A 25,423-nucleotide genomic window follows, 5' to 3' on the forward strand; every position below is an offset into this window, starting at 1 on the left:
CTGGCATGCTGTAGTCCATGGGGTTGCAAAGAGTTGGACATGACTGAGCAACTGAACTGAACTGAAAAATATAACATGTGAAAATCCATATAACTTGGGGATAATTTCTATCAAAATACTTAGGGTAATGTAACCATGATGTATTCAAATGCTGGAGGCCTTTACAGAATTCCTACTGAATACCAAATCGAATTCTTTGTGTACTTGCATAATACTAGGTTTCCAAGGGTTTACTTAGTCCAAATAGGAAGGTGATTGGATTATAAGGATTCTAGAAGAGAAAAATTACAAGTCAGAGGAAGAGGTTAATTTTTAAAAAATATAATATCACTTCCAGTTTTTACAAAAATATTATTCCATTCTGAAGATAATTATTTACATGGACATACTAATTATCAGCTGTATGAACTTGGTCTAATATTCACTTCAGTTTGCCTCAGTTTGCTTATATGTAAACTGGATAATAGTAATAGAATTGTCTTCTAGTGAAAGTGAAAGTTGCTCAGTCATGTCCGACTCTTTGCAACCCATGGACTAGTCAGTCCGTGGAATTCTCCAGGCCAGAATACTGTAGTGAGTAGCCTTTCCCTTCTCCAGGGGACCTCCCCAACCCAGCGATTGAATCCAGGTCTCCCACATTGCAGGTGGATTCTTTACCTGCTGAGCCACAAGGGAAGCCCAAGAGAGTTGTCTAGGGAATTATATGAAATTGTTCATGTAAATCCCTTAGAATAATGCCTGGTGTACAGTAAATGCTCAATAAATTTTAGCCAGTGTTATTATTAGTATTATTATCATTATGTCCTTATAAAAATCTTTTCTGGCACTGTTTCCTCTTTCTATAAGTTAATAATATTGAGCCCTTTTTCAATGAAATCTGCAGAACTAGTAAGAAGTTACAAATTTTGGCAAGATAATTTACTATGACACAATTCTCTGGTTCACAAACAACTCATCAAAGGATTCTTTAAAAACAAATATATTTCTCATCGTATACCAACATGTTCTTGTTTATTAAAATACTATATTTTTAATAAACTATACATTTGCCATAAATACTACACAATTACCATAAAAATTAGAATTTTTAAAACACACAACTTTCTGATCACACACTTTCTAATTAATGTTTTCTATGATAATAATTTCATTTGGGGTATTACACATGTCAACTCTAATACCCATAATATGCCTGCTACTCACTCTGTTTTACAGATGATGGACTAACACACTGAGCCACTTGCTCAAGATTTCACAGCTAGTCAGTGGCAGCACAAGGATTTGAACCTAGAAATTTCAGATTCAGGGTTAACAAATATAGCCACTAAACTACAATTCCTCTTTCATCTAAGAATAAAGGCTACATTTTGACTCTCATTTCCTATGGTCAGACTTCTGTAGTTTAAAAACAAACATACAGGGCTTTCCTGGTGGCTCTGTGGTAAAGAATCTGCCTACCAATGCAGGAGACATGGGTTCGATCCCTGATCCGGGAAGATCTCACATGCCACGGAGCAACTAAGCCTGTGAGTCACAATTAGCCTGTGCTCTAGAGCCCAGGAGCCACAGCAACTGAGCCCATGTACAGCAACAACTGAAGCCCACGTGCCCTAAAGCCCATACTCTGAAACAAGAGAGGAAACCACAGTGAGAAGACTGTGCAGTGCAACTAGAGTATAACCCCCTGCTTGCTACAACTAGAGAAAAGCCTGAGCAGTACGGAAGACCCAGCACAGCCAAAAATAAATAGAGAGTTGGACTGTGAAAAGGCTGAGCACCGAAGAATTGATGCTTTTGAACTGTGGTGTTGGAGAAGACTCTTGAGAGTCCCTTGGACTGCAAGGAGATCCAACCAGTCCATTCTGAAGGAGATCAGCCCTGGGATTTCTTTGGAAGGAATGATGCTAAAGCTGAAGCTCCAGTACTTTGGCCACCTCATGCGAAGAGTTGACTCATTGGAAAAGACTGTGATGCTGGGAGGGATTGGGGGCAAGAGGAGAAGGGGACGACAAAGCATGAGATGGCTGGATGGCATCACGGACTCGATGGACGTGAGTCTGAGTGAACTCCGGGAGATGGTGATGAACAGGGAGGCCTGGCATGCTGCGATTCATGGGGTCGCAAAGAGTCGGACACGACTGAGCAACTGAAATGAGGTGAACTGAACTGAACTGAAAATTTTTAAAGTGTGTAAAAACACATATACAAACTTAGAACTTACTTGGTTAATATTATTATCTCTGAAAAACAAATGGCAGATCTGCACAAATTGCCTGACTTCTGTTCAGTTATTCTGGAATGTAATATCATTGCCTTAGCTGGTGCTTCAGCTGAATGATGAAACCTAATGATCTCATATATCTGCGCAACTCACATGATCCATCAGAGGACAGTAGCTGGAGGCAATTCTGGTAGACAGGGAGGAGTAGGTCACCTTGTCCAGTTTGTCTAAAAGTTTTCTGAGGGTTATCAAGGCCCGGATTACAACCGTCATGTCTTTGGAAAGGAAGGCATCCAAGATGGATATTAATAAGCTGCAGACATTTTCTATCTAGGTATAACAGAAAGAAAATAGTGGGAATTAAGAACTAGAAGGAGACTTGAGGTAGCATTTGATATGCACACCTCTGAGTTTGGGCAGCATGCAGTGATGTGCTGGGGCTGGCTTACAGGAATCAATTGTCAGAAAAAGTCACTATTAAAAATTTAAATTTTAAAAATTTAGAAATAAATAAAAACAATGGTAGTAAATACTCAAAACTCATTTCTTCCTATTTCTTTTGCTAAATTTGCTGAATTTTTCTGCCTTTCAGGATGTTTACATGTATTGTATCTGTATGGGGGAAATATTAACTAATAATGTGCTACGATGCATCTCTGCCCAGATCCATGTTTCCTGATGTCCCTTTGATAGATTGAAATCAGCGATGGTGGGAGTATTTACACCAGGGAATAAGTGGCCTTATTTTCACAGAGTTCATTGTTTAATAAATATTTACCAACATGCCATTGGCAGTACTAACACCTAAACTAGATAACAATGACCTGTTTGGACATGAGAGCCACTGAGCTCCTGAGCTAAGTTGTGGGCCTCAACTGCAGATCAGACACATGCAGAACATCAAGCCATTAGAACATGAAAAAGAGGCATCAAAAAAGAAAAAGAAAGGCTTTAAAGAAAAGACGTAAAAGAAATAAATACTATTTGCCAAAGTAATAGCCAGAAGACGCTTGTGTCATGCAGGAAAACTGAGTCCTTACTAGTAGATGGTATGTGAAACCTCAATCCAGACCACTTTCTACTGTGTCTCTCCTGGTCAGAGCACTAGACAAGGCAATAAATAACTTTCTATTTACAGTTCATACTATTGACTTCTATGATTTATCTAAAGCCAATAAACTATGGCTTACTTCATTCTAAATGCAAAATGAGTGCCCACTGACTGTCTTTAAGCTTTCAGAGACTATTCTTAATAGATATACTAGGAGTTATTAAATTTATTATTAAATCAGTAACAATTTATGGAATATCTACAGTCTCAGCATTGTGCAAGGTACTTTGGAATGTGCGAGTGAATTACAAAACTCAGGAGTATGCTTTGATGTGCTCTTCTGGGAAGGCAAGCAGTATTCACATGACAGGGGGAAATGACATAGGACAGTAGTTCTCCGGTTTAGCCTGTATTAGAATCACCGGGCTAAAGCCTTTGACTGTGTGGACCACAACAAACCGGAAAATTCTTCAAGAGATGGGGATATCAGACCACCTCACCTGCCTCCTGAGAAATCTGTATGCAGGTGAGGAAGCAATAGTTAGAACCAGACATGGAACAACGGACAGGTTCAAAATTGGGAAAGGAGTACGTCAAGGCTGTATATTGTTACCCTGCTTATTTAACTTCTATGCAGAGTACATCATGCAAAATGCTGGGATGGATGAAGCAAAAGCTGGAATCAAGACTGCAGGGAGAAATATCAATAACCTCAGATACACAGATGATACCACCCTTATGGCAGAGAGCAAAGAGGAACTAAAGAGCCTCTTGATGAAAGTGAGAGAGGAGAGTGAAAAAGTTGGCTTAAAACTCAACATTCAGAAAACTAAGAGCATGGCATCCAGTCCCATCACTTCATGGCAAATAGATGGGGAAACAATGGAAACAGTGACAGACTTTATTTTCTTGGCCTCTAAAATCACTGCACATGGTAACTGCAGCCTTGAAATTAAAAGACACTTACTCCTTGGAAGAAAAGCTATGACCAACCTAGACAGCATATTAAAAAGCAGAGACATTACTTTGCCAACAAAGGTCCATCTAGTCAAAGCTATGGTTTTTCCAGTGGTCATGTATGGATGAGAGAGTTGGACCATAAAGAAAGCTGAGTGCCAAAGAACTGATGCTTTTGACCTGTGGTGTTAGAAAAGACTCTTAAGAATCCCTTAGACTGCAAGGAGATGAAACCAATCCATCCTAAAGGAAATCAGTCCTGAATATTCATTGGAAGGACTGATGCTGAAGCTGAAACGCCAATACTTTGGCCACCTGATGTGAAGAACTGACTCATTTGAAAAGACCCTGTTGCTGGGAAAGATAGAAGGCAGAATGAGAAGGGGACAACAGAGGATGAGTTGGTTGGATGGCATCACCAACTCAATAGACATGATTTTAAGCAACTCCAGGAGTTGGTGATGGACAGAGAAGCCTGGCATGCTTCAGTCTATGGATTTGCAAAGAATCAGTCACGACTGAGTGACTGAACCAAACTGAACTGAGGATCACTGGAGGAGTATTGAAGTCATAGGTTGGTGGGCACAAACTCTAGGATTTCTGATTCCATAGGCCTGTGATAGGGCCTAACAAGTTTCCAAGAGATGCTGATGCTGTTAGTTTCAGAGTCATAGGTAGAGAGCCAAAAATATAAATATTATATAAGCAAGTGCTTATAGTTGGTGTGGCTCTGAAAGGGATCAGGCTGCTAGAAAGCAGAATATTCAGTGAAATTTGACTTGAGATAATCATTGAAAAATAAGAAAAATGTGAATGTGTGAAGGAGGAAAGTATTATAAAGGAAGAAAAAACTTGAATGAATGCTCTGAGACAGGAATTAATGTGTATTCATATTGTATGTTGGAGTGAAAAATAACTTACAGACATGTGGTTTAGACTGTAACAAGAGTGTTTATGTAGGGCAATTTGGATAAGTCCTGAGTGTAGTGAATAATCTCCTGGAAAAATATAAATAAGATGATAAAGCCTATTGACAACACATCCTTTCAATTCAACTCAGTTTCCTTATTGATAAAATACTTGACTTTGAGTTTGTTTTAGTGATGTACAAACTAAAAATAATCAGTGTTTTGTCAGTAGTCCGACTCTTTGCGACCCCATGGACTGTAGCCTACCAGGCTCCTCCCTCCATGGGATTCTCCAGGCAAGAGTACTGGAGTGGGTTGCCATTTCCTTCTCCAGGGGATCTTCCCGACCCAGGGATCGTACCCTGGTCTCCTGCATTCCAGGCAGACACTTTAACCTCTGTCATGTCGCTCAGTCGTGTCCAACTCTTTGCGACCCCATGGACACCAGGTTTCTCCATCCATGGGATTTTCTAGGCAAGAGTACTGGAGTGGGTTGCCATTTCCTTCTCCAGTAATGATATTGAGTTATATCAAATCTCAGATCATAACTTTGAGTGCTGGCAGACACAAATCACATATACACGCATACCTCATTGATAACTGGTGCCATACTGGCAATTTTCTGAAGGCTCAATTTGCAAACTGCAGGATCGGGGTCATTGACCCAGTTTCTGAAGAGAACCAAAAATTTTTCTGGGAATGGGTCCTTGAAGAAATTATTGAGAAGCTAAAAGAAAACAGTTAAGTTCATAGATGGAATAATGGCCAAGCATGATTTTTTTGCTTCAGTAATAAAAATCACGAGATGTTTAGTAAAACAAATACAAATCACACTAAAACTCTAAATACAGACACATACTTTTACTTCACATATATTTCTGGGCCCATAGAGGGAAGGAGAAGTAGCAGATATAATAGGAAATATGTGATTTGTTATATACATATGATGAAAGAAAATGTCATCATATCTACATATAGATATGATGAAATAAATTTTTACATATAGGATAATAGAGTTTATGTTGACTTTTTATACTTTTATGCTGCCTCCTCTTTCTCTTACCTGGAAAACCTTAATAGCAGTTATATGTTTATTTATTCATTTTCTACCATGTAATGCGTATCATGGGCTTTCCTGGTGGCTCAGATGGTAAAGAATCTGCCTGGGGTGCAGGAGCCTGTGTGTGTGCTAAGTCACTTCAGTTGTGTCCGACTCTTTGTGGCCCTACGGACTGTAGCCCGCCAGGCTCCTCAGCCCATGGCATTCTCCAGGCAAGAATACTGGAGTAGGTTGCTGTGCCCTACTCCAGGAATCTTCCCAACTCAAAGATCGAACCTGTGTCTCTTATGTCTCCTGTATTGACAGGCAGGTTCTTTACCTCTAGCATCACCCGGGAAGCCCAGGAGACCCAGGTTCAATCACAGGGTCCAGAATATCCCTTGGAGAAGGGCATAGGAACCCACTCCTGTATTCTTGCCTGGAGAATCCCATGGACAGAAGAGTCTGGCCTACTACAGTCCATGGGGTTGCAGAGAGTTGGACATGACTAAGCAACTAACACTTTCACTTTCAATGCGTATCATAATCTTAAAATTATAGTATCAACACATATAATATCAATAAACCCTCTGGGGGGGGAAATATTTCTTTACAGATTTTTTTTAATCTTTGTGTTTTATCTCACTAATGATGTTTAAAGTACCATGTTCATATATTACTTAATATCCTCCACAAATCTGTGGGGTGTGTGTGTGTGCATGTGTGAAAGAGAGAAAACCATACAATTCATTAAGAAAAAACTAAGGTCATAGTAGCTGAATGGATAAAGATCAGGGTATTCATATATGAAACTTTAATTTATAAATAATAATATTTTTTAAATGTTCAACCTCTCTGAAGGTTTTAACAGTAAGAACAAATCAAATCTCCCTCAGGACATCCATTCTACCTCTCACATTGGAGAGCTTGTCCACGGTGGTGAAGTGCTATGGAATGAGCTCACCAGTGAACCATGTGGGGAGCACTGATGGCCCTGCCTCCCAGTGAACCGTCCCCAGCCTGAGAACGTTCATGTCGCTAAGTTGTGTCCGACTCTTCTGTGACGCCATGGACTGTAGCCCGCCAGGCTCCTCTGTTCACGGGATTTCCCCAGCAAGAACACTGGACTGAGCTGCCGTTTCCTTTTGCAGATGCTCTTCCCGACCCAGAGATCAAACATGCATCTCCTGCACTGGCAGGTGGATTCTTTACCACTGAGCCACCAGGGAAGCCCAAGAACGCTTATACACTTTAGTGATTATTGCAAATCCTTGGAATCTATTATAAGAAAATAAAATACCGAAAGAAAGAGAATTTAGGCACAAAGATGTAAACTCAATTGCTATTTACAGTAGTAGAAAACTAGAAATAACAAATATTAATATATGGCATGGGCATTGGTAATAACTATCTTAGGTATCATTGGCTGAGAAGACCACAATAAGGTAAAACACATAGATTGTGTGCTCAGAATAACTAAAGGCCAAGGGGCTGCATAGTTGAACTGGAAAGTTGACAATTGCCCAGAAGTTCTAAATAGAGAAAGCAGTGGAAGAGTGTGGTCATTGCTGATTTCCTGGAAGGAAAGTCATGTGATTTTCCAATTGTATTACATCCATGATATAATATTACATCAAGTAAGTATTACATCCATGATTAGAGAGACAACTAGGTTTCATTCAACATTATCAGGTATATTAATGATGCTTATATACATTTTATGTAGTTGGTATGTTTATTTTTTATTTGTTTTTTTTTTCAGGCTCAAGGATTCTTATTTTATTCAAAGGATTATATGGCATTACTGTCAATCCTTTTGATGATCAGATTGTCATAGGTTTTCCTGGGGATGCTCCTTCAAGCTGGCTTCTGTGTCCTTTTGACCCATTCTGTCATTTTTGAAGTAAGTCTAGCAGAACAGGCTGTTCCAGATTCATTGCATACATTCCCTGGAATCAACCATTCCTACAGGGAACCTGTGTTCCTTTTTGTGGGAAACGTATTTAGAAACCAAGATCTGAGAAGTAGAGATACTCACAACTTCTAGACCTTTCTGAGCTAAGAAATTTCTTTTCTCCCTCCCTCCATCCTTTTTTTTCTCCCCCACCACCTGTCTTTCTCTTTCTCCATCTATTTATGTTAAAAACCTGAACTCATTTGTTTTATTTGAGATAGAAATTAAAAACGAATAGTAGGCGTAAATTTCTTTTAACTGTGTTATTGTATGGGAGGGATTTTGTATGTTATGTTTAAGACTGATTCGGTATTTATACAATAAAAATAACGAGTCACATAATAAAATATGAGAGATTCAAATGTATTAAGCAAGTTTGAAATACATAGGTGATTTGCTATTGCAATGTTATGTTAAACTAATTCATGTATCCTTCTGAAAGCTTTAGAAGTACATACTATAGTGTAGGGGTATGCCTTTGTAATTTATTAACTATTTTGCTATGAAGTTTGAAATCATGTCAAACTTTGGGAAATATTTAGCATCATACCTTAGATCGGAACTTCTATATTATATATTACTTTTAGGGAAGATTAGATTTCATTTAGTTAATTTCATTTAATAGAATTTTCTACATGCTTTTTGTAAGCAGAAAGCTTCAATTTGCTTAATTTTTTATGGCATTCCAATATTTGATGTAATGTTCATGTACAAAGTGATACAGTTCTATATCTTCATGTTACCCAGTTATTTAGTCCATTCTTTTTTTTTCCCCCATGCAGTCTGAAGTCTCATTTAGATTCAAAGGTTACCTAGCACCTTTAGTAAACTCAATTATCCAGATACTTTAACAAGCATGCAGAGATATATGAATTAGTGCTACAAAAATAATTAGTTTGCACAATTCATACCCCTTCAAAGGTCAACTTCTGAAACAGTCTAAAGGGACAACCCTCTCATAATCCAAATCTATCTTCACCTTATCCCCTCAGCTTCAGATATCTGTTATTGTCTTAACTTTTGGTAAGAATCAGTATTTGGAGAGGGAGATAAAACATTGGAGTGTTGATTTAAGTTTGGATTATCAAAGGAAATGAGAACCCAGTTATCCACAGTCTCCTAGTGAAACTCACTTCAGTGAGGAAAATTATTGTGATGACACTGTCTTCTGACCTTCTAGGACCTTCTACAGCGAGTTTGTAGAGATAATGCAAGGTCTCTGGAAACTGTGGAAAGTTATATTCACTGAGAGTTCTGTAAAGGAGAATAAGACACTGAATTAGCAAAGAAGATAAAAACACTTTCGGCATCAGTATATGCTAATGGTAGAAAAGGGAGAACCATTAGCCTTGTATTTTGTATCATGCAGATAAAAAGAATATTCTCAAATATCCCTTTATCCAAGGTAAACTGCAGCCCCATTATGAATTCTATGCAGACTCTGGGGAGTTTTATATACCTGGATCACTGATAATATCTCTGTCCTTAACATTACTCCTCTTTCCTGTTTCTCCTATCCTGTGTCACAGTACAGACTGCCCTATGTTACTGCAAGCTCCCATCCATGTCTGACCAAAAGGAGAAAAAATAAATAATGCAAAATAAATATCTTGACAATCAAAGATGACCACACAGGTTCAGTTCAGTTCAGTTCAGCTCAGTCGCTCAGTCGTGTCCGACTCTTTGTGACCCCATGAATCGCATGCCAGGCCTCCCTGTCCATCACCAACTCCCGGAGTTCACTCAGACTCATGTCCATTGAGTCAGTGATGCCATCTAGCCATCTCATCCTCTGTCGTCCCCTTCTCCTCCTGCCCCCAATCCCTCCCAGCATCAGAGTCTTTTCCAATGAGTCAACTCTTTGCAGGAGGTAGCCAAAGTACTGGAGCTTCAGCTTTAGCATCATTCCTTCCAAAGAACACCCAGGGCTGATCTCCTTCAGAATGGACTGGTTGGATCTCCTTGCAGTCCAAGGGACTCTCAAGAGTCTTCTGCAACACCACAGTTCAAAAGCATCAATTCTTCAGCGCTCAGCCTCCTTCACAGTCCAACTCTCACATCCATACATGACCACTGGAAAAACCATAGCCTTGACTAGACAGACCTTAGTCAGCAGAGTAATGTCTCTGCTTTTTAATATGCTGTCTAAGTTGGTCATAACTTTTCTTCCAAGGAGCAAGCGTCTTTTAATTTCATGGCTGACAGGTTACATTGGTAGTTTTAGACCAAATCATTCCTTTGAATGATATAATTAAGAAACTATCCTGGGAGATATCCTAGGTTATTAAGGAGAAGAGGTGGTGAGCCCTGATTCACTGAGCCATTCTCTATAAGACACTTGGGCCAGTGACCAGGCTCACAGTTATTCCAACATGCTGGCCTAGATCAGATTGGCAGGACTAGGAAGGATCATGTAACAGAGCTTCAATTTGAAGATTCCAGGTAGAGAAGCACTAAAGTGTTGTTGTTCAGTTGCTATTTTGTATCTGACTTTTTGCGACCCCATGGACTATAGCACACAGTCTCCTTTGTCCCCCACCATCTCGGAGTTTGCTCAAACTCATGTCCGTTGAGTTGGTGACACCATCCAACCATCTCATCCTCTGTCACCCCCTTCTCCCTGATCTCAGTCTTTCCCAGCATCAGGGTCTTTTTCTGATGCTTAAATTTGAATGTGCATACAGATCAATCAGGGATCTTGCTGAAATGCAGCTTCTGATTGGTAGGTTTGGAGAGGGCCTTGAGACTGCACATTTCACTCCCAGACGATGCTCTTGCTATTGGTTTGTGGGCAATGCTTTGAGTAAGAAGATTCAAATGTACTAAGGTACTGATGATAGAATGATTCTATCTGTAGCATGGAAAGGTACCACCTTTTGTTTTTATATAAAATATGTTCTTGAAATCTATGTGCAAATAAAATGTTGGTTTAAAAGCACCAAGAGTCCAGAAACCATATGCACTGTACTTTCTGAGTCAGTCACAACTTCAAATGGTCTACTGAGTTGTCAAGGCCATGTATCGTGATTCTTGATCAGAAAATCTGATTCCTGTAATCAGAAGCTTGCTATTCACTGGTGGATTAGCTAGAAAAAGAACTATGGTACAAGTAAAAGCCCTTTTCTATACTTTCCCAAATTTATCTGTCTCATTGGGCACAGGTTTATACCAGACCTCTTCTAAGTGGGAGCACATTTATAACCATCTGATGTCTATAAAGCAGAAATCAGCTAACAACAGAGGAAGGAAGCAGCAGATTCTCCTCTTGTTCTCCTTATCTGAAAGAGAAGCTTGTTGGGTAGAGGAAGGATAATTTGGTATCTGTGTCATTAGCTAAGAAAGCAAGGCAAGGAAAAGTAGCCCCCCCTCAAAAATAAGTGAAAAAGTAGGAGTTGAATGGTAATTCAGATTATTAAGAGAGATTTGGAAGTTTGGAGTGGATACTGACTGTGTTCCCACATGGCTCAGTTGAAGAAAGATGAAACAGGTGGGAAACAGACAGAACATTTCTCAAAGCCCCTGTTCTTACTTGGCCACAAGGTAGACTCCGTGATGGTGAAACAGCACTTGGGAAAACTGGTTCCAGCAGTTCTTTCTCTTTAGAGCAGTATCCACCTCTTGAAGTCCAGAACAATTTAGCAGAACTCTCAGGGCATCCCGGGCATAGCTAAGGGCCCAAAGAAGAGGAGAGTCATCACCTGCCAGTAGCCATTACATAACTAAATATAAATGACCTGCCTTTTCTACGATGGGCAGGATGCTGATTTTGGGAAAGGGGATGCTTCAAAGGAAAATAGCACTAAATGGTCTTCATCTCTGCTGATTAACAGGGTGCGGGATGTCGAGTTAAACTGAAATTGTAGCATATAAAATCTAGGATGAATAATAGAGCAGCATACTAGTTTATTAAAAGCTTATTAGCAAAAGATGCTAAATGATGTGAAAACATGCTAAAGGTGCTTGTTGATTGTCTTCTTTGGATGCTTTAAATAAATAAAATACATTCTTACCTACTGGAGATGATTTGGTGTATGTCTGCTTGAAAGAGAGTGGATTATGTTAGCATACTTTACATCTTAATGGGACAGATTGTGTTTGAGAGTCCTGCCTGGCTTAGATGAGGGCAAATAGCAGACAGTTGGGCCTAGATTACCCTGCACAGTAGCAAAGCTAACTGTAATCTCTTGGGCAAAAGAGAAAAGCTGAATTTACCTTATGTGGACAGAATGGCAGGCTTCTCAGGTGGCACTAGTGGTAAAGAACCCAGCTTCCAATGCAGGAGACATAAGAGGTGTGGGTTCAATCCTTGGGTTGGGAAGATCCCCTGGAGGAGAGCATGGCAACCCACTCCAGTATTCTCGCCTGGAGAATCCCATGGACAGAATTTCCTGGTGGGCTATATAGTCCATGGGGTTGCAAAGAGTCAGACACGACTGAAGTGACTTAGCGCATGCACACATGGACAGAATGGCAGCATGCTATCCTAAGCCCACTCATCCTATCACCAACCACAAGGCAACTGTACATTTCACAAAACACATTTGGGCATATTATTTTACCTTATACCTAATTTACCCTGAGAGATCACTATCAGAGGAAATGGCAGAGCTGGTACATGTCCAGCTTTGGACCTGCTGCTCCTCCCTACTCTTTCTGTGTGGTGGCGTCCCTTTGTGGCAGGAATAAACTGTGTTTTGTGGGAGTGATTTTTTTTTTTATATACACTACAGACACATTTGGGGAAGGTCCTAGCTTACTTTGAGGTACTTAGGGTAATTACTTTTCCAAAGGCACCCTACCCTTCAAAGGGGAGAAAACTATAATAAATGAATATACTGCACATGGGATTATGTAGTTCCAAAGGAACCCAAAGGAGTAGAGATATTTGACAGCTGGAAGCGCATTTCTTATTCAGTCTGAAACAACCCGTAGTATCTCACAAAGGCCTTTCTTCTGTCATCAGTCTCAGGTTGCTGCTGTAAAAGAGTTGAAGCATGAGGGCCATCAAAAGCTGGGGGAAAAACTGGGCCACCGCTTTCTTGTAAGGACCAAGAGGCAGTAATGTGCACAGGGCCTGGGACGCCTGTAACGGAAAGGTTTGGTGTCAAGAATGTAACCATGTCCCTTTAAACCAAGTCAGCAGTGATGAGGGATGTGGAAAGGGAGGGGCTCTGCAACCCTTCCCCCAACTTCCTTGAAGGAAACCTGAAGCGAGCTTGTATACTCATTCATTCAATAATGGTCACTAAGTCCATTCTGAAGCAGGAACCATGCCAAGCATTTTCTGGCCATGGGCTCCCAAAGCACTATCAACAGTGCCTGACTGCCAAACCAGCAGGAAGCAAGCTGATTCCCAAGGAGGACACAGCTCCCCAGACTCCATGCCAATGTGGTTAATAACGCAGGTCCTCCCACGCTTCAACAATCCAGGACAGTGAAATATTTAAAGGAGGTGGGGCATACCAGGTCACTAACAAATTGTTTGGTGCCCTGACCACTACAATACCTACAATATCAGAGAAACATATCTCACCACTTCATGTTTGTGGAACATTATCCATTTTTTCCTATTATATCTCTGTAAGACTTGAATTTACTCTCAGGAGTGCCAATGTGGGTGCTTGGGAGATATATAATGATGGCATGAATGAGATTAGGCCTTCACGTGCCTATCAAGTCTATGTGACCTGACTGGTGGCTACCTCTCCGATACCATCTCCTACGCTTTCACCCTTGCTTAGTTCTCTCCAGATGTTTTTACCTTGCTTCGATAACATACCAGGTAAACTCCCATCGCTACATGGCTTTTGCCCTTTTCTCTGTCTAGGACTCTCATGCCCAGGTACCTGCAAGGATCACTCCCTCACCTCATTCAGGTCTTTGATTAGATTACTATAGTAGAGAGACCTGCCCTGAGCAATTTACCGAAACCCTCCCAGCCACTTCTTTTTCTTACCCTGCTTTATATCTCTTCTAAGCTTTGTATCATCTGACATATGACACATTTTTTTGGTTCATTGTCTCTGTCTCTTACGAGACTGTAAGCTTTGTGATCATAGATGTGCACTGAGTGAATGAATGAATGAAGGAGAGCCAAACTGTGTCAAGGAAGCGGAAATTACTCATTGTGTTATTTACCGCCACAGGCATCATATTCGTAGTGTCGAGAGAGAAATGTTTTCTTTCTGTTATTATTTTCTCCATTTCTCTAGGCTTTCCTTTCAGTATCAACAAGATTGTCTTCAGTACATGGGGGACCACACTTGACTCGGAACCGGCTGCATACCACATCAGTATCAAAATGCTGCAAACACAACCCCCGACCCCCAATCATGAGAATCGTGCACTTTTCATTTTCTGTTCAACAATGTGACTCAAATCAGGAAAACAATATTGGTTTTACGTGTTTATAGAGCAAAGAAACTTCAGACAAGTCCAAAACAAACTGATATTCCCATTCCCAAATGATCCCATTAAGATTTTTGTCCTTGAAAACAAAGGAAGAATTTTAATAAGGTCTTATGGTAAATACAGTCTCTCAGTCTGCAAGTTCATTTCCTACTGTTATTTAAATATCTGTCCAGCTCAAAGTCAGGAACTGATCAGCTTCTGTACCCCATACCCTTCCTTCCATCTTGTGACCTTGTTTGTCCAGGGATAATTGAATATTTTAAAACTGGTAACGATATACAAATTAACATATATGTAAATAAATCAATGTGAAAAGCTAGAAGGTAATTAAATAAAAAGGTACATAACTTAAAAATTAAAAAGTTAAATTTAAAAACTAAGCCATTTCCCCAAATGTCACATATCTAATCAGCTCACCAGATGTGACTAGAATCCCAGCTTCTCAGCCTCCAATTCCCAAGTTGCTTTCCCTACATACTGCTACTCTTCAAGATTATTCTTACTGTTGCTTATTTTAAAAACAGTCCTCTGTGTTGGTATATTCTTGATACCTTGTGAAGCTGTGCTGAGTTCTGAACTCTGTTGCTCATTCTCTCTGCATTTGGGTTCTTAATATGGGGCCCTGGCCCTTCAGAACATGGACACACTCAGCTCTCTAGAACCCTAGTACCAAATGCTTTTGTCTGTAAGGCTTATTCATAGAACCATGCTTAGAACCACATGGACATCAAATCTTTCAAGTCCTCTTCCTTTACCTCTTGATTTTATCTTCTGGCTGACCTGATCTTTTTTCTGTTTCTCCGTTTAAGCTTACCTACAAATTCCAGTCTTTTTTATGTCCGTCCTCACCTACTACTGCACAAGACCTCCTGGTGACCAGTTTAATAAAGTTCATCTAATTCTAATTAGGTCTGCTTTCTGTACCTTCTCAATTCATACTGTTCATGATGGACCCATTGGCAGCTTTTATCTTATATTCATGTGGGTATATTCACTCTCCTCAACAAAATGCTTGAAGGCTGGGACTACTTTACACACAGTGGGTACTCAGTTCCTACCTAAACAAGAAAACACTGAGTCCTATGAATATTTTAACTTTTCAAGAATTGCCTAAGTAGTAAAATACTTTGTGAATTTAAGCTTCCTTAAAAAATGCTATCTCCAATTAAAATAAATAAATGTATATTTTAAAAACTGCTATCTCTCAGTTGAAAAAAGTCAACAACAACAAGAACAACCAACAAAAAACCAACAAACTTGGTTGGCTTGTTGAAAAAATCAACAAAATTCGTTTAGCGTTTTATTGATTTCATTGACCTCTTATAGACATTAACTAATTTAATCCATGTAACAGCTTCATAGATAAAAAATTTGCTCATGTCACAGATTAGGAAATTGAGGATCATGATGTTTATGAAACTTACATGATGTCACACAGGATATAAGGGTCAATTTGTTTCCAAGGCCTGCATTCTTTCCATAATGTAACTTCCTGCCTTTTACACTGTAATAGAGAAGTAATACCTTCCCTTCCAATGTATGAACTATAGAAATGGAGTAATGTGAATTAATAAGCTCTTCTAATTTGGCTGTTAGATTCATAAAGTCACGTAGGCTCACATTAGCATCCTTTCTTCTTAAATATTTCTTATGATCCTGGATCATGAATTTCAAATAAACAGTTAAGGGACAAGGGACTCCCAACTATACCTGGGAATTTTTTTGTTTTATTATTTTATTGGTGGGTGGAAATATCTTAGGTCTGTCCTTCATAAATGAAAAAAAAAAAACCCACTATGAATTCTATCACATATAGGGAAAAAAACATTATTACTTTGAGGAGAGGTTTTTCAATGTGGGATACACGACAGAACACAAAGCCTCAAATAAATAATAACAATTATCATTTCTTGATTGTCTACTGTGTGTCATATATTTTATGAAGCTGTACATACTGTATATGATCTTAGTTAAGCCTTACAATCATCCCATGTGGTGTAAAAATAGACATTATCTTTCAGGAAAAAAAGAAATGAGATATGACCTGCCCTGCTCTATCTGACTCTCAAGACTGAACAAACCCTGCATGAGGGATCTTACTCATCTGCTGGTACTGGATAGTCCATCAGTTGAAAGATGACCTTCTTCGGTGAAGTACGTGTCAACAAGGTGATGACCCGCAACATAGCTTCCCTCAAAATGGGAGAATCATCTCCACACAGTTGCTTATAAATAGTATCCACAATTTTAGACACCTGTAAAAGCAATTTCACAGGCCAATTAGAGTCTCTTGTTCCCTAGGCACTTATAAACCAAACATTTCTTAGACATTAAGAATTTAGTCCTTCTCAGAATGACCAAGGCAGCAACTAACACACAAATAAGCACCAATGGAAAGCATATTTATGTGCTTTTTTACATAATGAAATGATTATTTTCATGAGAAATTAACATGCATTTATTTTTTTCCTTGACATTTTTAAAAAATGTGATACTGTTTATTTGGTTTCAAAAACATTTAAGTACTCCAAACATACAAACAAAATTAATAGGACATCGCAGATCATGTTTAGTACAGAGATTCTTGAACTTTCCTTGGTGCAGTGGCTCTTGGCTTTGTTGACAATGCAGAGTTCTAGGGTTTGTTTAAAAAAGTTTAAAACTACTGTACTTCAGTGAAAATGAAAGTCGCTCAGTTGAGTCCAACTCTTTGCGAACCCATGGACTATACAGTCCATAGAATTCTCTAGGCCAGAATACTGGAGTGGATAGCCTTTCCCTTCTCCAAGGGATCTTCCCAACCCAGGGATCAAACCCAGGTCTCCTGCATTGCAGACAGATTTTTTTTTACCAGCTGAGCCACAAGGGAAGCACTTCAAATAAAAATGATCCAAAACAATTCTCATTCCAGCTGACCCTCTCATTTTCCACAGCTAATAATGGCAGTGGGATGCTATGTCACTATATACAAAAACAAGACAACCTTGGATGCCCACAGCAGCGTCCACAGGTCCAGTTCCACAGTGCACGCCCTGAGCTACAGCCCCTCTGGAAGGCATTGACCCACAGCCTCCACACCAAGCAAGGAACATTAAGAGTGTATCTCAGTTGCTTTGTTTTTACAAACTATACATATGTACAGCTGAGAACTTGGGATTTCTAGCCAATGACCATAAAGTTAACCCATATACTTACAAATTTAAAAAAAAATGCCAGGAACATCTTTAAATGCCTTGTCATACCAACAGCAAAGTGCAGAGTGAGGAGAATATGAGAGCCTTTTCATTTTAGAAATAGGTACAATTTTGATACAGTTTCCATACAGTTTTGTACAGTTTGATACACCCATGGTCACTTCATGTAAACCACTGACAATTACTAGAACACTTTGAGAGACTAAGATATGATCATGATCCAACTAGGTAATTAAACCTAATGAGGGCAACAGACACATCTCGTGCTTGCTGCCTCCATGAGAGTCACTGCCTCCATGAGAGTCACTGCCTTCAAGTTTTATTGAGATCATAATTGACATAAAGCATTGTATAAGTTTAAAGCATACAATGTAATGATTTGATGTCCATACATCATGAGATGATTACCACAATAAGTTTAGCATACATCCATCATGCAAAATAAAAGGAAAAGAAAAAATATTTTCTGGTGAAGAACTCTTAGAATTTACTCTCAACAACTTTCATATATAATATACAGCAGTGTTAATTGTGCCTTAGTACTTATTTATCTTCTAACTGGAAATTACACCTCCCACCAGCCTTTGGCAAACCACAAATCCTATATCCTTTTCTATGAATTTAATTTGTTTTTGAAATATAATTGACCTACAACACTTTCTTATTTCCTGGCGTACAACATAGTGATTCCATATTTCTATGCTACAAAATGTTTACAGTGTAAATTTCTCATCTGTCATTATGTGAAGATACTACATTATTCTTGGCTACGCTTGCCACACTGTAACTTTCATCCTCATTACTCACTAGAATCTATGTCCCCAGGTGAGTCCAAGTTGCCTCCTGTCTCTCTAGGAGGCTCTCCAAGATCAGTGTGTTTGACCCACGTTCTTTCTGAATTACTGCTTCTGCCCTGGGTCTTCGAGCATATGAGTTTTACCATGTATGCTTTAAGAGTGAAGCCTTTGTTTCTTACAGCCCTCTGACTCTCCTGAAAGCGAGGCTTAGAGGCCTTCAAAATCAGATATTCTGTGAGTTCATCTTTCTGGTGCAGGACCTCCAAGCTGGGTAGCCAGATGTGGGGTTTAGATGCCTTACTCCTTGGGCAGAACCTCTGAAATTGTGATTATCCTCTGCTTCATGGGTCTCCAATCTGAGGGTATGGATACTGACTGTATAGTGTCTCTGTACTTCCTACCCATCTTATTGCACTTCCTTCTTTAGTTCTTTAGTTGTAGATTTGTTTTTCTGCTAGTTTCCTAGTCTTTCTCATCAATAGTTGCTCTGTAAATAATTGTAATTTTGGTGTGCCTTTTGGAGTGGGTGAGCTCAGGGACCTCCTAGTCTACCCTTCTGGCAGCCTCCCAGTCTGGGCATTTATGGATAATAGGAGAAAAGCCATTTTTAAAGAAAGGTTTATTTTGGTTGGGTAGACTTTATTAGGTAAAACATATAAGCTCAATTCAGAAAGCATATGTATAACTTGAGTCCTTTAACAAGCAAGTCAAAATAATGGAATAGAATAATAATGGAACAATACACTTCCAAAAACATTTTGACAGGTAAAGAAGACGTGCATCTGTATTTTGAAGGAATGAACTATGTGCAGTGGAATGGCCTAGAATGGGAAACACTGAGTTACAATCTTGCAAGTTCTCGTTACAGGCTTCATGTAAGTTTTATTTTTCCCATTTTCATTCAACTTTTTCTCTTGTTTTATGGCTTTACTTTTTTAAAAGTATTACTGAAATATAGTTGATTTGCAATGTTGTATTAGTTTATACATATGGGTTTCCCTGTTAGCTCAGCTGGTAAAGAGTCCATCTGCAATTCAGGAAACCCCGGTTCGATCCCTGGGTTGGGACGATCCCCTGGAGAAGGGAAAGTCTACCCACTCCAGTATTCTGGCCTGGAGAATTCCATGGACTGTATAGTCCATGGGGTCACAAAGAGTCGGACATGACTGAGTGACTTTCACTTTGACTTTATATGTTATTTATCTTTGTTGTCTGGCTTACTTCACTTAGTGTGATAATCTCTAGGTCCATCCATGTTGCTGCAAATGGCATTGTTTCATTTTTTTATGGCTGAATAATCTTATGGTAGCTCTATTTTTAGCCTTTTAGGGAATCTCTATACTGTTCTCCATACTGGTTGTACCAATTTACATTCCCAACAATGGAGGAGGGTTCCTTTTTCTGCACACCCTCTCCAACATTTATTATTGGTAGACTATTTGATGATGGCCATTCTGACTGATGTGAAGTGTTATCTTATTGTAGTTTTCATTTGAATTTCTCTAATAGTTAGTGATATTAAGCATCATTCCATGTACCTTTTTTGATTGGGTTGCTTGTTTTTTTTTGTATTGAATTGTATGAGCTGTTTGTATAGTTTGGAAATAAATCTCTTGTTGGTTGCATCATCTGCAAATGTTTTTTTACCATTACATAGGTTGCATTTTGTTCTGCTTATGGTTTCCTTTGCTGTGCAAAGGCTTTTAAGTTTAATTAGGTCCCACTTGTCTATTTTTATTTCCATTTTTACATTATATACATTTTTATTTTTAGTGTATAATATTATGCCATCTAGGAGATGGATCCAAAAAGATATTGTTGAGATTTATATCAAAGAATGTTCTGCCTATGTTTTTCTCCATTATTTTTATAGTATCTGGTCTTATATTTATGTCTTTAATCCTTTTTGAGTTTATTTTTTATATATGGTATTAGAAATGTTCTAATATTATTTTACATGTAGCTGTTCAATTTTCTGAGCACAATTTGAAGAGATTGTCTTTTCTCCATTGTATATTACTTTCTTTGTTGTAGATTCATTGACCATAGGTGTGTGGGATTATTTCTAGGCTTTCTGTGTTGTTCTATTGATCTATGTATCTGTTTCTGTTGCCAGTACCATACTATTTTGATTACTGTAGCTTTGTAATATAGTTTGAAGTAAAGAAGTGTGATTCCTTCAGGTCCATTCTTCTTTCTCCAGACTGTTTTGGGTATTTGGGGATCTTTTATGTTTTCATATAAATTTAAAATTTTTTTGTGCTAGTTCTGAGAAAAATGCTATTGGTAATTTGATAGAGATTCCATTGGATGTGTACACTGTTTGGGGTAGTCTACTCATTTTGGTAAAAAGTGTATTTATTTAGTTTTAGCTATATTAGGTCTTTGTCACTGCCTGTGGGGCTCTAATTCTGCTGAGCAGGGGCTACACTTCATTGCAGTGCATGGACTTCTTATTGTGGTGGTTTCTCTAGTGTGGAGCATGGGCTGTGAAGCATGGGTTCTAGAGTACAGGTTCAGAGAGTTGTGGTGTATGGGCTTAGTTGCTCCACAGCATGTGGGATCTTCCTGGACCAGGGATCATAACCGCATCCCCTTCATTGGCAGGTGTATTTTGAACCACTGGACCACCAAAGAAGTCTCAACCTAGTCTTTTTAACAATACTCCTCCAATCCAAGAATATGGTATATCTTTACTTCCCTTTGTGTCATCTTCAATTTTATCACCAACCTTCCAAAGTTTTTCTAGTATAGGTCTTTTGCCTCCTTATATTCAGCTCAGTTCAATTCAGTTGCTCAGTCATGTCCGACTCTTTGTAACCTCATGGACAGCAGCACGCCAGGCTTCCCTGTCCATCACCAGTCCTGGAACTTACTCAAAGTCATGTCCATCAAGTTGGTGATGCCATCCAACCATCTCATCCTCTGTCATCCCCTTCTCCTCCAGCCTTCATCTTGCCCAGCAACAGAGTCTTTTCCAATGAGTCAGTGCTTCTCATCCAGTGGCCAAAGTACTGGAGTTTCAGCATCAGTCCTTCCAATGAATATTCAGGACTGATTTCCTTTAGGATTGACTGGTTTCATCTCCTTGCAGTCCAAGGGACTCTCAAGAGTCTTTTCCAACCCCACAGTTCAAAAGCATCCATTCTTTAGCACTCAGCTTTCTTTATAGTCCAACTCTCACATCCAAGCATGACTACTGGAAAAACCATAGATTTGACTAAACAGACATTTGTTGGCAAAGTAATGTCTTTACTTTTTAATATACTGTCTAGGTTGGTCATAACTTTCCTTCCAAGGAGCAAGCATCTTTTAAGTTCATGGCTGCAGTCACCATGTGCAGTGATTTTGGAGCCCAAGAAAATAAAGTCTGTCACAATTTCCATTGTGTCCCCATCTATCTCCCATGAAGTGATGGGACCAGATGCCATGATCTTAGTTTTCTGAATGTTGAGTTGTAAGCCAGCTTTTACACTCTCCTCTTTCCCTTTCATCAAGAGGCTCTTCAGTTTTCCTTCACATTCTGCCATAAGGGTGGTGTCATCTGCATATCTGAGTTTATTGATATTTCACCCAGCAATCTTGATTCCAACTTGTGCTTCATCCAGCCCAGCATTTTGTATGATGTACTCTGCATATAAGTTAAATAAGCAGAGTGACAATATACAGCCTTGACATACTCCTTTCCCGATTTGGAAACAGTCTGTTGTTACATGTCTGGTTCTAACTGTTGCTTCTTGGCCTGAATACAGATTTCTCAAGAGGCAGGTCAGGTGGTCTGGTATTCCCATCTCTTTCAGAATTTTCCAGTTTGTTATGATCCACACAGTCAAAGGCTGTGGTGTAGTCAATAAAACAGAAGTAGATGTTTTTCTGGAACTCTCTTGCTTTTTTGATGATCGAACGGATGTTGGCAATTTGATCTCTGGTTCCTCTGCCTTTTCTAAATCCAGATTGAACATCTGGAAGTTCACTGTTCACGTATGGTTGAAGCCTGGCTTGGAGAATTTTGAGCATTACTTTACTAGTATGTGAGATGAGTGCAATTGTGTGATAGTCTGAGCATTCTTTGGCATTGCCTTTCTTACAGATTGGAATGACAAGTGACCTTTTCCAGTCCTGTGGCCACTGCTCAGTTTTTGCAATTTGCTGGCATATTGAGTGCATCACTTTCATAACATCATCTTTTAGGATTTCTAATAGCTAAACTGGAATTCCATCACCTCCACAAGCTTTGTAGTGATGCTTCCTAAGGTCCGCTTGACTTCTCATTCCAGGATGTCTGGCTGTAGGTGAGTGATTACATCATCATTGTTATCAGGGTCATGAAGATCTATTTTGAACAGTTCTTCTGTGTATTCTTGCTACCTCTTCTTAGTATCTTCTGCTTCTGTTACACCCATACCATTTCTGTCCTTTATTGTGCCCATCTTTGCATGAAATGTTTCCTTGGTATCTCTAATTTTCTTGAAGAGATCTCTAGTCTTTCCCATTCTGTTCTTTTCCTCTATTTCTTTGCACTGATCACTGAGGAAGGCTTTCTTATCTCTCCTTGCTATTCTTCGGAACTCTGCGTTCAGATGCTTATATCTTTCCTTTTCTCCTTTGCCTTTTGCTTCTCTTCTTTCCACAGCTATTTGTAAGACTTCTTCAGACAACCATTTTGCCTTAAAAAAATTTTTTTTTCCTTGGGAATGATCTTCATCACTGCCTCCTGTGCAACGTCACAAACCTCTGTCCATAGTTCTTCAGGCACTCTGTCTATCAGATCTAATTCCTTGTATCTATTTCTCACTTCCACTGTATAATCGTTAGGGATTTCATTTAAATCATACCTGAATGGTCTAGTGGTTTTCCCTACTTTCTTCAATTTAAATCTGAATTTGACAATAAGGAGGTCATGATCTGAGCCACAGTCAGCTCCTGGTCTTGTTTTTGCTGACTATATAGAGATTCTCCAGCTTTGGCTGCAAAGAATATAATCAATCTGATTTCAGTGTTGACCATCTGGTCATCTGGTGATGTCCATGTGTAGAGTCTTCTCTTGTGTTGTTGGAAGAGAGTGTTGGCTATGACCAGCGTGTTCTCTTGACAAAACTCTGTTAGCCTCTGTCCTGCTTTGTTTTGTACTCCAAGGCCAAATTTTCCTGTTATTCCAGGTATCTCTTGACTTCCTACTTTTGAATTCCAGTCCCCTACTATGTAAAGGACATCTTTTTGGGGTGTTAGTTCTGGAAGGTCTTGTAGGTCTTCATAGAACCGTTCAACTTTAGCTTCTTCAGCATTACTGGTTGGGGCATAGACTTGGATTACTGTGATATTGAATGGTTTGCCCTGGAAAAGAACAGAGATCATTGTCATTTTTGAGATTGTATCCAAGTACTGCATTTTGGACTTTTTTGTTGACTATCATGGCTACTCCATTTCTTCTAAGGGATTCTTGCCCACAGTAATAGATATAATGGTCATCTGAGTTAAATTCACACATGCCAGTTCATTTTAGTTGACTGATTCCTAAAACGTTGATGTTCACTCTTGCCATCTCCTGTTTGACCACTTGCAATTTGCCTTAATTCATGGGCCTAACATTCCAGGTTCCCATACAATATTTCTCTTTATAGCATCAGACTTTGCTTCCAACACCAGTCACATCCACAACTGGGTGTTGTCTTTGCTCTGACTCTGTCTCTTAATTCTTTCTGGAGTTACTTCTCCACTGATCTCCTGTAGCATATTGGGCACCTACCGATTTGGGGAGTTCATCTTTCAGTGTCCTGTCTTTTGCCTTTTCATGCTGTTCATGGGGTTCCCAAGGCAAGAATACTGAAGTGGTTTGCCATTCCCTTCTCTGGTGGACCATGTTACATAGGTTTATTTTATTCTTTTTGATGTGATGGTAAATGAGATTGTTTCCTTAATTTCTCTTTATAATCTTTTATGGTTAGTGTATAGAAATGCAACATATTTCTGCATATTAATTTTTCATCCTACAACTTTACCAAATTCATTGATGAGTTTTAGTAGTTTTCTGGCAGCATTTTAAGGATTTTTGATGTATAGTATCATGTCATATGCAAACACTAACAGTTTTACTTCTTTCTTTCCAGTTGGATTCCCTTTATTTCTTTTTCTTCTCTGATTACTCTGAATAGGACTTCTGAAACTATGGTTAATGAAAATGGTGTTTACCTGTCTTGTTACTGATCTTAGAGGAAATGCTTTCAGCTTTTCACCATTGAGTATTATGTTAGATGTGGGTTTGCCATATATGGTCTTTATTATGTTGAGGTATGTTCCCTTTATGCCCACTCTCTGAAGAGTTTTTATCATAAATGGATGTTGAATTTTATCAAAAGATTTCTCTGCATCTGTTGTAATGATCACATGGATTTGTTCTTCAATTTTTAATGTGTTATATCACATTATGATTGATTTGCAGATTTTGTAAAATCCTTGCATCTGTGGGATAACTCCCAGTTGACCATGGTATATGATCCTTTTAGTGTACTTTCGGATTTGGTTTGCTAACATTTTATTGAGGATCTTTACATCTATGATCATCAGTGATATTGGTGTGTAATTTTCTTTTTTGTGGTATTTTTGTCTGGTTTTGGTATCAGGGTGATGATGGCATCATAGAATTAGTTCTAAAGTATTCCTTCCTCTGCAATTTTTTGGGAACAGTTTTAGTAGTATAGATGTTTAGTATAGTTGTTTTCTCTAAATATTTGGTAGAATTTGCCAGTGAAGCTACCCATTCTGGAACTTGTGCTTGTTGGAAGTTTTAAAATCACAGGTTAAATTTCAGAACTTGCTATTAGTCTGTTCATATTTTCTCTTTCTTCCTGGTTCAGTCTTGAGGGATTGTACCTTTCTGAGAGTTTGTCCATT

At 39.0% G+C, this 25,423-nt stretch overlaps 1 protein-coding gene across 1 annotated transcript in view; it reads right to left on the reverse strand.

Annotated features, from left to right (window-relative positions):
* Positions 1-25,423, reverse strand: part of MROH9 (maestro heat like repeat family member 9) — a 97,773-nt gene that overhangs the window by 23,093 nt on the left and 49,257 nt on the right. The window contains exons 11-17 of the mRNA XM_040262840.1: positions 16,642-16,796; positions 14,269-14,434; positions 13,071-13,213; positions 11,660-11,797; positions 9,264-9,384; positions 5,727-5,864; positions 2,375-2,551 (exon numbers count right to left, since the gene is read on the reverse strand). Coding sequence (XP_040118774.1) covers positions 2,375-2,551; positions 5,727-5,864; positions 9,264-9,384; positions 11,660-11,797; positions 13,071-13,213; positions 14,269-14,434; positions 16,642-16,796 — 1,038 coding nt within the window. The remainder of the gene's footprint in view (positions 1-2,374; positions 2,552-5,726; positions 5,865-9,263; positions 9,385-11,659; positions 11,798-13,070; positions 13,214-14,268; positions 14,435-16,641; positions 16,797-25,423) is intronic.

This window comes from Oryx dammah, unplaced genomic scaffold (genome assembly GCF_014754425.2).
Source record: "Oryx dammah isolate SB20612 unplaced genomic scaffold, SCBI_Odam_1.1 HiC_scaffold_21, whole genome shotgun sequence".
Taxonomy (NCBI): Eukaryota; Metazoa; Chordata; class Mammalia; order Artiodactyla; family Bovidae; genus Oryx; species Oryx dammah.